Below are 12559 nucleotides of genomic sequence, written 5' to 3'. Positions count from 1 at the left end.
TCTGCTCCTGTGCCAGCCCCTGCCAGTCAGGGATATCACATGGAGGGCTCATGCCCATGGGGGTGTCATGCTGGTCGACCATTGCCCTCTGCAGCCCCTGGGCCATGTCCACATTCACATGAGTGTCCATCTGTCCACACATCCATGGCTGAGTTTTCTGGAGGCTGGGTGTTCACTGGGTCTCTGTCCCCAAGCCCCACCCCTTCCCTCTTGGCCACTGAACCAGGGCTCTGACACCACCACCGCCCACCCCCGAGGGCCCCACCAGGCCAAGCTCCTGGGCACAGGGTGGCCAGGCAAGGTGTGGTCAGGAAGGGCAGCCCCGGAGCTGTTCAGGGCAGTGGTAGGGTTTGCAGGCCACAATGGCAGTATCGGGACAGCATTGCCCTCATTTTCCAGCCCTGTGGGGGCCCTGCCAGCACTGTCCACTGTGCAGAGGGCAGATCATGAACCACGAGGTCTCTACAGCATATGAGGGGGGCTGGCCAAAGGGATACCGCAGGGCAGAGCTGAGAGTGGGCAGATGCCTGTGGGTCCCGCGAGCTCCTGTCCCCTCGGCTGTCTGCTCAGAGCTGCTGTCAGCAGTGATGTCCAAGCTAGCAAGACGGGGCTGAGCCCTGGGATGCCCCCTGTGGTATGGGCTCCCCTGTATGACACCCCATGCTCACTGCCACCTGTCTCAGCATGGCGTGGGGAGGGGGTGTCATGATGGAGGGCTAAGTGCCAGCTTCCCCCACTGTGGACTCAGACGTGCATGGAGCGCTGGGGCTGAGCAGGTGTTTAGCTCTCAGCTCCTCTGCAGCCGGGCCTTGGTCACACCCGTGGTGGCGAGAGCTGCTCCCAGCACAGATGCTCCTTGGGTGATAACACACACATGCCTTGCCAGGTGCCACAGGGGGTGTGGCCAGCTGTGTGTTTCTGCAGGGCACCGGGAAAAGGCTAGGGGCTCTGTGGGTACTGGTCTGGCAGTGTGAGGCTGAGGTCAGTGGTCAGAAGGAAGTGGGGGTGGGGTGGGCAGGTGGGGGCTGACTGCCTGGGTGCTTGATGGGTGAAGGGCGGCTGGGGACCGGGAGGGAGTGGCCGAGAGGCCCCATGGTAGGAAATCTGATTTCAGCAGCCTCTGCCCTCGAGCATGGGTGCTGACACTGGCGGTGTCTCTGAGTCCTCCCTGGCTGGGCTCCCAGCACCCATGTGTCCCCCTCACATGTGTGCAGATGACTCCTGCCCCCTATCCTGGGCTGGACTTGGGGGTCAGCCTGGGGCTGGATTCCTGGCAGGGAAGCTGTGCAGGGCCTGGCCTGCCATCAGCACGCCTGCCCTTTGTCCATCACCACAACTTAAGGCTGTGTGGGCAGCACTGTCGCAGAGGGCCTCCCATGGCAGCCAGGACCTGGGTGTGCCCCTGGGTGGACTCTGCCTCCCATTTGAGGGCAGAGTGGACCCTGGATAGAGCAGGCCCAAGACGTGGGGAGCCAAGGGTCCTGCAGAGTCGGTGTCAGGGTGTGATGAAGTCACCCACGGCCATCCCTGCCCCTCAGTGGGCCCTGCTGTCTTGCAGCCTCAGGCTCCTGTCCAGCCACTCATCCTGCTGCTGCCTCCTACACTTGGCCACCAGCTGGGCCAGTGCGATGCCCGGGACCCACAGAGCAGGCAGCAGGGACAGGAGCATGCAGATGGCTTGCACCCAGCCAGGGTAGAGTTTCTCCTGCCTGGAGGGGAACTGCTCCTGCAGGGGGCACAAGAGAGAGAGCAAGCTCAGCCTGTAGGGGTCAGACCTCTGGCTCCAGACCCCAGGCCTTGGGCAGAGCGAGGCTGACCCGACCACCTGTGCATGGAGGCAGCCCCAGTCCTCCCTGTTACTACAGGAGGGCAGCTTCCTGGGTGGGTGATCAGGGATGAGGGAGCTGGGGCTTGAGGCTCCCTCTGGGTGGAAGCCCTCAGAGAAGGCAGGCACATGTGGTCCCCACCCACTGGCCTCCAACACTTGTGGACAGGTGAGGTGTGGTCTGAGACCCCGGGATAAAGCAGAAAATTCTCACTTCCCCCAGGCGGATCCTGAGGGGTTCTGGTGCTCACTTGGAGGGGCGGCCCAGGCCAGGTGTTACATGGTCCCCTGTGTGGACCAGGCAGGGAGTGACCCTTCGCCAATCTGCCTCCTGACCTCTCCCAGACACTAGAATTGTCACTTCCCTGGCTGCCTGTCCCCACACCACGTGGAAAGTGCGGGCTGGAAGGACCGATGTCTCCAGGGTCTGGACACTGCTCTGAGGCCCTCGAGAGGCTCCAGTCCTGCAGGTCACTGCAGCCCCTTGATCCCCGTGGGAGAACCTACGTGCTGAGGGTTCCAGGCCTGGTAGCTCAGTGTCCTCTGGGCCAGCAGGACGAGGTAGGCCAGGAAGACACTCAGGAGGAGCAGGGGGCTGGCCACGAGCCACACCGCCCGCCAGTAGAGGCCTGGCTGCTGCCCCATCATCCACACAATGTCATCACAGAACCTGCACAAACATTGGGCTCATTGGCGCTGCGGGGCCCTCCCCACCCCCCGGGTTCCCCGTGGACCTCAGCTCACTGCCACAGGCTGTAGACGTAGATGACCCCCACCACCTCGAAGAAGGTGAAGACTATGAGGTTGAAGGAGGACGCGTAGCTGTCGAAGATCTCCAGCCAGTAACTTCTGGACTGCAGCATGGAGCAGGTGGCTGAGAGCAGGCAGGCCAGGCAGGCCAGCCCTGAGGTGCAGGGTCTGGGTGGGAGGCCTGCACCTGCCCCTTTCCCCCACCCCACCCCACCTGCCAGAGGTGGGTCAGAGCTTGGCCTCAGTGGGCCACGGTCAGGGTAGGTCCACCCATGTCCTGCACGGAGCTGTTGGGCTGTCCTCGGGGAGTGGGCTAGCCCAGGGCCCCTGAGCTCTGTATGGGAGGCAGCAGGCAACCCTGTGGCTGAGCTGTGCACTCACCTGTGAGGGCCTCCTTGGGGATCCCCGTGGGGATGGCCCCCATGTCCAGGAGCAGCGTGATGATCCCCTCCATGTTGGTGCCTTGTATGATGCAGGGTCTCACACAGCCATGCAGAGAAGGGCCAAGTGCAGCCAGGGCAGGAAGTGCGAGCCTCATCCTGATGCCCCAGGCGCCCAGCCCAGCCCAGCACCCCCAGTGTGGGCACAGCCACCAGAGTGGGAGCCCCAGCCCAGCACTCCCTCACCAGTGTCGGCAGAGACCCCGGGAGTGGGAACCCCAGCCCAGCACCCTCTAACCCAGAGTCAGCAGAGACCCTGGGAGTGGGAGCCCTGGAACAGAGAGAAGCAGCTTTGCACGGTGCAGCATGGCCACCACTTGCTATGCTTTATGAAACTCCGGGAATCCAGCTAGGACGTGACAGGACCCTGTCCTTGGGGTCCAGGTGAAGGAGCTGGAGAAGCCCCTCTTGCACTGGTGAGGGTGGTGCTGAGGTGAGGCGCACACAGTGAAGCACATGTGAGGTGCACACACATGTGAGGCACACAGGTGCACATGAGGCACACACACACACATGTGAAGCACACACATGCTCACACAGTGTTCCTGGGGCACCGGCTCCTACCGCACTGGCCATGGCTGGCCTGTCCTCTGCCTCCTCCCTCTGAACGGTGTGGGATTGGCACAGGCGCCACCCATTGACTCTGCATGTGGGGGCCATTCTGGGTGCCGACGGGTTCCGCAGGACCCCTGCCCCACCCACTGGGTGCCTGAAGCCCCCTCCAGGGATGCGTACTCTGCAGGGGCAGAGCTCCCTGTGCCAGAGGCTGCAGCCCACCCAACTCCCTGAATGAGACGTGTCTGGATGGTCGGGTGGAGGGCCTCAGGGTTGCTCAGGCAGCATCGGCTTCCTGGGGCTGCCTTAGGGCTGTGCACTGTGCATATCTCAGAGTGGAGGCATGCATAGTGTGTGTGATCCTAGAGGCCCTGGGCACATGGGGTCAGGTGGCAGCCCCCCAGAGGCTCCAGAGGGCACCCCTCCTGCCCCCTGTGGCTGTCCCCTACTTGGGGCCCACATTCCCCAGGGCAGCCTCAGCTCCATCCACACCCAAGTTTCATCTGCTGAGACCCTTTTTCCAGTGAGAGTCCTCGGAGCACTGGCATGCCTGCCCCGCCCCTGCCCATGGCGTGGCCCGGCCTCACCTGCCCAGGCACTGTCCATGGTCTGTGGTGGCCTGGAAGCCCATGACGGAGAAGATGGCAACAGAGGCATACAGGGAGGTCATGCTATTCACCAGGGAGATGACCATGGTGTCCTCACAGTTGTTCCTGCACACGGGAGCACTCAGGGCCTCTGGAGGGCCCCCACCCACTGAGCCTGGGCCCCTCCCCACTGCCTCACTCTACTCCTTGACCATTTGTGGAAAGGCTCAGAGCTGCCCCAGGCCACAGTCAGGCTGGGCACACACAGCAGCTCCTGGAACGGACAAACCAGGTGGAGCCTACCCCAGGCCAGCAGGTCCCACAGCACCATCCCCAGCTCAGCCCTGGCTGGCTGGCACTGCATCGCCAGGGTGCCAAGCAAGCTGGGGCAGCTACCCACCTGGATGGATTGTAGCTGGCAAAGGCGATGTGTCCACTGAAGGCCAGGGACTGGGAGAAGATCTGGGTGGCTTGCATCCAGCCACACCCACAGGTTCTGGAGAATCTGCCTCTGAAACATGAACACAGAAGATGCTGTTCTAGAACATTCCCTGGCCCTTTTGGGTCACACCATAACCAGGTGTGACCTGTACAGATTCCAAGAACCGTTCAGGACTTTGTGCCAGGAGGGAGCTTGCTTGGCATGGTAGCTGACACGGCTCCCCTGTTCTGCGATGCAGCCACCAAGCTGTGGCTTCGTCAGGCCCATGGCAGAGTGTGGCTGGCACTCGGTGGTGGGGCCTAGAACCAGATCTGAGCTGACTCCGACCCGGGCACGCTCCCTGTCCTCTCCCATGAGTGGCTTTAACTGTGTGAGGCCCCTGGGCAGGGGTATTTGCACCCATTGCCCCATTTGCCCACTGCTGGGTGTCTGGGGAGACAGCCTCACGCCCAGGTGTGCAGCCGACTCCTGGTGGTGGTCAGCAGCCCTGGAAACCCCCTTGGGATCCTGGACCAATGGAATGGTCTAGAAGTGCTGCAGGCTCTGAGTAGAAGCCCCTTGGTCCTGTGTGCCACACCTGCTGGACGTTTCTGCCCCAGGTGACAGCTGATTCCTGCCGGCCCCTCCCCCACACTCCTACCTTGTCAGCACCTGGACTTCCTGCAGGTGCACCGGTCCACACACCCCAGACCAAAATCCTTGCCCCAACCCTGCCGAGACCTGGAGGCCCGCCTCCCTTGCCCACTGTGCCCCCTGTCCCCCTCCACTTATGTTGGGGGTGAAAAGGTAGCGGAGCCTGTGTGTGACACCAGACAGCATCAGGCCTCTGATGAGGAAGATGGTCAGCACCAAGTAAGGGAATAGGGCCGTGAAGTAGATGGCCTGGAGGAGATGCCAGGTCAGATGCACAGTGGCCCTGCAGGAGCGGGGGAGGGGCCTTGCCCCATTGTGACCACTCATGTGGCCCAAGGTGACCACACAGGCATGGTGCTTTGGGTCAAGCTCTGAAGGTGTATGGTTACACAGGACCCATGGGTCTGCTAAGGTGGGCACCGGCACTCGGGACAGGCAGGCCCCCTCCCCCACCCCAGGCTGCTCCTCGTCCTGCCTTGGGTCCTCCTGTGCACACCTCAGGCTCTCAGCCCAGCCCCCTCTTTCCCCTGTCCTGGTGGCTCCCAGTCAGCGGTGGGCCAGGGCCGGCCCCACATCCCCACACAGACCAAAGCCACAGGGCCTCCCCAGTGCATTCCTAACAGGATGATCTGTAAGAGCCACAGGGTCTGGTCACTGGCTCTGTCCTCAGAGCCTCGTGGGAAAAGGCTCAGGCTGGTGGCTGCTGGATTGTGTGGGCTGCCCTGGGGCAGGGGGTGTGAGGAGCCCTGACCATGCAATGAGTGTTCAACACCCCCGACCCGTGTGCCCCAGCGGCCCTAAGGGAAGGCCCTGAGAAGCCAGTCGCCTGTGAGAGAAACCAGTGTCTGCTCTCTATCACATGTTTTAAGTAAGTGTAAGAACATGGCCAAGGCTTGGAGAGGAGTGGAAGGGAAAAGGGGGGTGTTCCTGGAGGATAGTGCATGCAGGCCACTACACGTGGGGCACACGTGTCACCTGAAGACGGCCCGTGACAGGCCCTGAGATCCGGTACCAGCCAGTGGGTGCATGACCTTGGCCGGGGGATTTGGGTGCAGACCCCACCCATTGGTGGCTTGGCAGGGTCCGGGGAGGTCATGGCAGGGCCTCGAGGGGTGGTTCCAGTGGGAGCATGGGTTCTGAGAGCTGTGAGGCCCCTGTGTCTCTTCTCCCTGGGTGGTCCCTCACCACCCTGCAGCCGCCCAGCTGCCTGAACCGAAGGCGCTGCCCATCTTGGAGCCCGAACCTCCAGACCATGAGCTACGTGCGCCCTCCTCCCTGGTGCTGCTCTGGGATCCAGCGAGAGTCAGAAGCCTGACAGTGCCTCCGCCACACAGGAGGCGGAGTGGAGGCATAAAGAGCAGAGGAGGAGGACCAGACGGGGAACGGTCAGGAGGCAGAGGCAAACCTGAGCCGCCAGGGAGGTGCTGGCTCTGAGTGGGGGCTCCTCAGGCCAGACCCAGTGGAGCAGTGGCTATGAGAGGCACTGTCCACCGAGATGGAGGGGCAGAGAGAAGTCACAGTGGCCGCTAGAAGAGAGCCGGCATGGCTGCCTTGGCAGAGTGCGGTTCAGGGCAGAGACTGTCACCAGGATGAGAAGCTGCCCATGGGGCCCCGAGTGTGCCTGCTCCCCCATGCCGAGCCAACACTGGCAGCATGGGGAGGGGGCCTTGGAGCCGGAGGAAGCTGCTCTCACCTTCCCAGTGGTCTCAATGCCTCTGATGATGCACAGATACACCACAGCCCAGCAGATGACCAAGCAGATGAGCAGCTGCCACTGGACAGTGCCACTGTTGCTGATGTCAGCAGTGATGTCCAGCATCTGCCGGTACCAGAAGTAGCTCACGGCACTGCTGCCCTGGCACTCTGCCACGAACCCTGCAGCCAGCAGTCCCGTCACGGGCCAGCTCCAGGGCCTGGGCCCAGTGCATGCTCTGCCTCGAAAGCCAGCAGGGGCATGGGCACCATCATGGCTGACCCTGCACTGAAGCGGCCCCCACCCTCCAGCCCAGCCATGCTCTCTCACCTCCCTCTGAGGCTGAGATGGGGAAGGGAGGCCCAGGGCTTGGTGTGTGAGCGGATGGGGATCTGGGTGGTCCCTGGGTCCAGCGGGGACCAGTGAAGAGGAGAGGTCACCTGTCCACACTGGCCACGCCCTCACCCATCCTGTTGCCTTCCAGCAGGCAGTGGCTCCAGGGCAATGGGTGCTGGAAGGAGTTGAGGAAGTACCACAGCACCCAGGTGAGGATGGTGTTGTAGTACAGGCTGACCAGGAAGGACATCGTGAGGCAGCCCAGCCCTGCAGACAGCGAGGACAAAGTGTCACACAGCAGGGGAGGAGCGGTGCCACCCACGTGCAGAGCAGGTCCTCCTGGGGAGCCGAGAAGGGGGTGGCCTGCCTACACTGCCCAGGTAGGGGGAGATGGCTGTCCACACCCCAATGCTGCCCTTGTGCAGGTGCTGGCCGATGGCGAGCTCAATGTGGAAGAGTGGGATCCCCTCAAAGACCAGGGCAATGAAGTAGGGGATGAAAAAGGCCCCTGTCAGGACACAGGGGTCAGGGGTGGTCACCCTCTGCTCCCCATTGGAGCACCTGGCATGCTGCCAGCGGCCAGCCCAGGTTCTGGCTGGGTGTGGTTGGCGTTGCTGCTGGCTGCATGCTCAGCCTCATGGGAGAATAAACCAGCCGGGCAGAACTGTGGGGCAGACTCAGAGGCTGTCTGTGTGGCCAGTGTGGATAGGCAGAGTGTGTGTGGCCAGTGTAGACAGGAGTGTGCCCAGCTAGTGTGGAAAGTGTGTAAGTGGCCAGTGTGGACAGGCAGAGTGGGCATGGCCAGTGTGTACAGGTGGAGTATGTGCAGCCAGTGTGGACAGGCAGAGTGTGTGCGGCCAGTGTTGACAGTGTGTACAGTGTGGACAGGCAGTGTGGGCATGGCCAGTGTGGACAGGCAGAGTGGGCACAGCCAATGTGGACAGGTGGAGTGTGCACAGCCAGTGTGGACAGTGTGTATGTGGCCAGTGTGGACAGGCAGAGTGTGCAGCCAGTGTGGACAGTGTGTATGTGGCCAGTGTGGACAGGAGGAGTGTGTGTAGCCAGTGTAGACAGGTAGAGTGGGCACAGCCAGTGTAGACAGGTGGAGCGGGCAAGCAGACACCTGGAACAGGAGCTGGCGTGAGGATGAGGAAGGGCCACAAGCTCAGAAGACCCTGGAACTGCCCAGGAGCGAGGAGGGTGAGTGCGGCTGTGCAAGATGTGGGGGCGCTCTTTACAAAATTATGAGTGATGGGCGATGGGCACTGAGTGGCTGGGGTGAGACCACCCGTAAGCGCAGCCCGGGGAGGAACGGGGAGTAAGAAGACAGAATGTTCCGGCATGTTTGGCCATGCTTGCCGCATCTGGAAACAAGTGCCATAGCAGCACATTGGGGCGGCCACTCCTCCCTCACCTGCATCCCTGATGAGAAGCCCCCTCCCCTGACCTCTGCGTCCCCGAGGCCCTGGCCCCTGGGGAGTCTCCCCAGGTTCCTCACTGGAGAGAGTTGGGCGTCCCAGGCCTGCCCGTCACATGGGGGCACTTGGGCAATGACAGCCCTGAGGGCAGCAGCCCCTGGCTGGTGCACACGTGTGGGCCACACGGGTGCATCCATGTGCTGTGACTGCTAGTGAGCCCGGGGCTCCTGTCACCCCGCAAGGAGCCTTGGGAGACACCAGCCCCCACGAACATGGACACCAGGGTGATTGCCCCCTGGAGACTGGCTCCACACTGAGGGGCAGCGCTGCTGAGAATGAAGCTGCATGCTGGCCTGGGACCCCATGTGCAGGCCCCTGAAGTCCCCAGGGCTCAGATGCCAAGGCTGGGCTCTTCTTGGGGCCCTACATGTCTGGCTTTTTGGGACAGTGATGCTGCCCAGAGGTCAGGGGTGGGGAAGGCCAGTCCCTTGGGTACCCAGATGTGGCTGGCAGGCTCACCTCCACTGTGGTTCTGGCACCTCCAGATGTTCCCCAGCCCCACAGCAAACCCCACGCAACTGAGCATGTACTGGAGCTTATTGTCCCACTGGGGACTCTCGTCCTCCCATGCATCCAAGGCTGGATCTGGGCCAAGGTCCTGGGCCATAGTGGTCCAGTGTCTCTGGGAGCATCTAGACCACACCGCACCTGCACCCTCTGCTGGCTTAGAGCCCAAGCATCCCCTCCGTCACATCCTCTGGTTTATTTAAAGGAAAGCCGGTGGAGCCCTGTTAATTGGTAACCTGGGGCCTGGCTATGCCTGCATCCCTGGAGCCTTTCCCATGAGTGTGTCCAATGTCAGCTGCAGGCTGGTACCATCACAGAGAGAGCTGTCCCCGCGACAGCTGTGTGCTCCTGTTGGGGATGCTCAGGGGCACGGTGAGTTGGCTTTTAGTTATTTATCTGTAACAAGTGTTTTGATGTTGAGGTAATGCAGACTCATGCTCATTGGTGACAGGGTCAGAGGTCCCTGCTTCTCTCCCCCACCCTCAGTTTGCCAAGGTGGCCACATCCTGTGAAGCTGAGTCGAGGATGTGGACACCTCAAGACCCAGAACATCCATCACCAGGGACCCCCCCTCTCCATCCAGGACCCTGGCAGCCCCTGACCTCCCCATGCCATGCAGTTCCCAATGGGGTTAGCAGATAAAGGCTGTTGCCTGGCCACATGTGGCTGTGGTGGCTGTGGCTTCCCTGCTTCTGGGGCAGCGTAGGAGGGGGCTTAGTCCTCAGGCCACACCTGTCTCCTGACACCTTGGGAGTCTGACCATGGCTTCTTGGCCAGTCCTATGTGGCCTGTACCAGGGGCTGCACCTGCTCCCTAGCCCAGCCTGGGGGCCTCAGAATGGAGCCCACACCCTCCCCAGAGCTACAGGAGTCCCTGGGGTGACCCCCACTGAGCACAGCAGGGCCTTTGAGAGGCAGACAGTCCTGCCCAATGCCCAGCAGGTCCCGGCCACAGCATGTGGCTTTGTGGACAGCATCCTGATTGCAGCCCACAGGGGAGTGGAGCTGACCGCCAGCCACACTGTCCCTGGGGGACACACTCGCCCGTCTGGATGCACACTCGAGGACAGTGGATGCAGTGGTTTATTTAGATGGGGACACTTGATGTCCATGAACCTGCCTGTCTGTCACATTGACAAGGATGCCAAGCAGCAGCACTGTGCTCTGGAGGTGTCACACAACCGCCAGCCTCCTGGATGGCACACCTGGCCGTGCCGTGCCAGGGGCACTGCAGGGCAGTGGAGGGGTGAGTGCTGAGTGGTCAGAACATGTCCAAGCTCCACCCTGCTCTGTGTTTGCAGTGTGCCGGGTAGCTGGAACTGCAGGACTGGAGTTTGTGGCCGGGGTCTCTGGGAGGAAGGGGACCCCCCAGCATCCCAGCCCAACTTGTGAGAATTCTATAAAGTCCGCTTGAAGGGAAGCACTCAGGCTTTTCTGCGGAACGTGGAGGTGGCCATTTGTGGAAGCAGATGCCACAGGCACAGCTTGCGTGGGCTGAGGTTGGTGCCAAGTCCCAGGGCCATCCACCCTGACACAGCCCTGGGCTCCAGGGGGGCCAGGAGACATACAGCATCCTTGGTGGCAGGGGCCAGGGCCAAGTTACCCTGTAACCCTCTCTCCCAACATCTGGCTAACAATTCAGTTAATAGCCCCATAAGAAAACAGCTGATGTCTTCCTCTGGCTGGGCCACACTGAGCTGCACTCAGAGCGTCTGTCCATGGCAGGCAGAAGCAATGATTAAATGGTGAGTATTCATTAAGCCAGGGGTGGTGGGGCCAGGGCATGGGGGTGTGTGTGGCCATGTCACCACAGGCTCAATGGGCTTCTGGTAAAAGGGCCCAAACCCTGACCTCGGGGTCTCTAGGTCAAGTGTCTGTAGCTAGGGGGAGGACACAGGGTGAGGGCTGGGAAATGAGAATGGCTGCAGGGGCCGAGTCAGCAGCCCACACTCCAGGCTCCACGGCCATCCATGGCAACCTGGGGGCAGCAGGTGCAGCCTCCCCACCCCTCAGCTCTTGACTTTGGGGGACATACTCAGGGCTGTGTGGCATGCTGTACAATGTTCATGACAAGGAGACTGGGCCCACATGGTACATGTGTGTGCCATGAACATGTAAACAAAGATGCACATATTGCACATATGTGTGTGAACACGTGTGCACCTGGATATGCACACACATGCACGTGCATACAAGCAGTGTGCGTATACGTGTAAGCACAATGCACATGTCCACATGTGCACAAAATATATAGCTACATATGTACAGATGCACGTACACACATACACATGCATATGCACACACCCATAAAACATGCACATGTATGCACACAGGCATACATGCACACAATACATACATATCCAGGTATGCATACAATGCTGACATAACTCACATGTACACACACGTGTGCGTAGACATGCATGCGTATGGAGAAACATCACATACACATGAATGAATATACACATGTACAACATACGTGTCTACACATTCAAGCTAGTGCACACACGTATGAAATGCTCACACACACATAAATGTGTGCATGCATGCACTCACACACACACACAGCCTGGAGCTGGGCCCCTCAGTACTTGAGGTCCCCATTCACGGAAGCCATGGACTGCGTGCTGACCAGGCCCTGCTGGTCCCCTGGCTGCTGGCAGTGGCCCCTGATGAGCTTGCAGATGGCGAAGCAGGGGATGATGAAGCTGGGCATGCCAGCCACGACGACCACCACCATGTACACCCAGGGCAGGTACCTGACCTGCCAGGATTTGAGGAACTCCTCCTGGGGGAGAACCAGGCCAGAGGTGAGCATGCAGGGCCTCCACCCTGACCTGTGACCCTCCCCTGAGCACACACAGGGCCTCCACCCTGACCTGCGACCCTCCCCTGAGCACATGCATGGCCTCCACCCTGACCTGTGACCCTCCCCTGAGCACACACAGGGCCTCCACCCCAACCTGAGACCCTCCCGGCATGGGCGGCCCCAGGCACTCATGTAGCTGGGGTCCCAGACACTGTAGGTCAGCTCCTTGCTGACTTCGACCGTGAAGTAGAAGAGGAAGATGACCAGCATGATCTGGGGGCTGACAACCCACCACATGAGCTGCCAGAAGATGTTGGGTTTGTGCTCAATCATGAACTCAATGTCCTTGTTGAACTTGGAGACAGAGGCTGGGATGGTGTCAGCTGACCTGGGTGAGATGCTGCCTTACCCTGTACTCCGGGCCTTTCACAGATGGACGTGTAGACATGTACAGTGCCAAGCACAGCTGCACAGCTGTGGGGCCAGGCGCATGGCCAAACCCACACTG

At 61.1% G+C, this 12559-nt stretch overlaps 1 protein-coding gene across 1 annotated transcript; it reads right to left on the bottom strand.

Moving 5' to 3' along the window:
• Positions 1 to 1534: 1534 nt before the first annotated feature.
• LOC149127922 (sodium-dependent neutral amino acid transporter B(0)AT3-like) lies at positions 1535 to 9346 on the bottom strand. Its single transcript, XM_089327044.1, is given in 12 exon segments — positions 1535 to 1726; positions 2333 to 2495; positions 2570 to 2699; positions 2957 to 3054; positions 4158 to 4283; positions 4558 to 4628; positions 4630 to 4666; positions 5369 to 5481; positions 6926 to 7107; positions 7391 to 7528; positions 7629 to 7769; positions 9199 to 9346. Coding segments are annotated over 12 exon segments (1539 nt in total).
• Positions 9347 to 12559: the final 3213 nt, after the last annotated feature.

The sequence above is a fragment of the Oryctolagus cuniculus genome, chromosome 2 (genome assembly GCF_051225735.1).
Source record: "Oryctolagus cuniculus isolate XC-2025 breed Fujian yellow rabbit chromosome 2, ASM5122573v1, whole genome shotgun sequence".
In the NCBI taxonomy this organism is placed as follows: domain Eukaryota; kingdom Metazoa; phylum Chordata; class Mammalia; order Lagomorpha; family Leporidae; genus Oryctolagus; species Oryctolagus cuniculus.
This window is presented reverse-complemented; position numbering and strand designations above follow the sequence as displayed.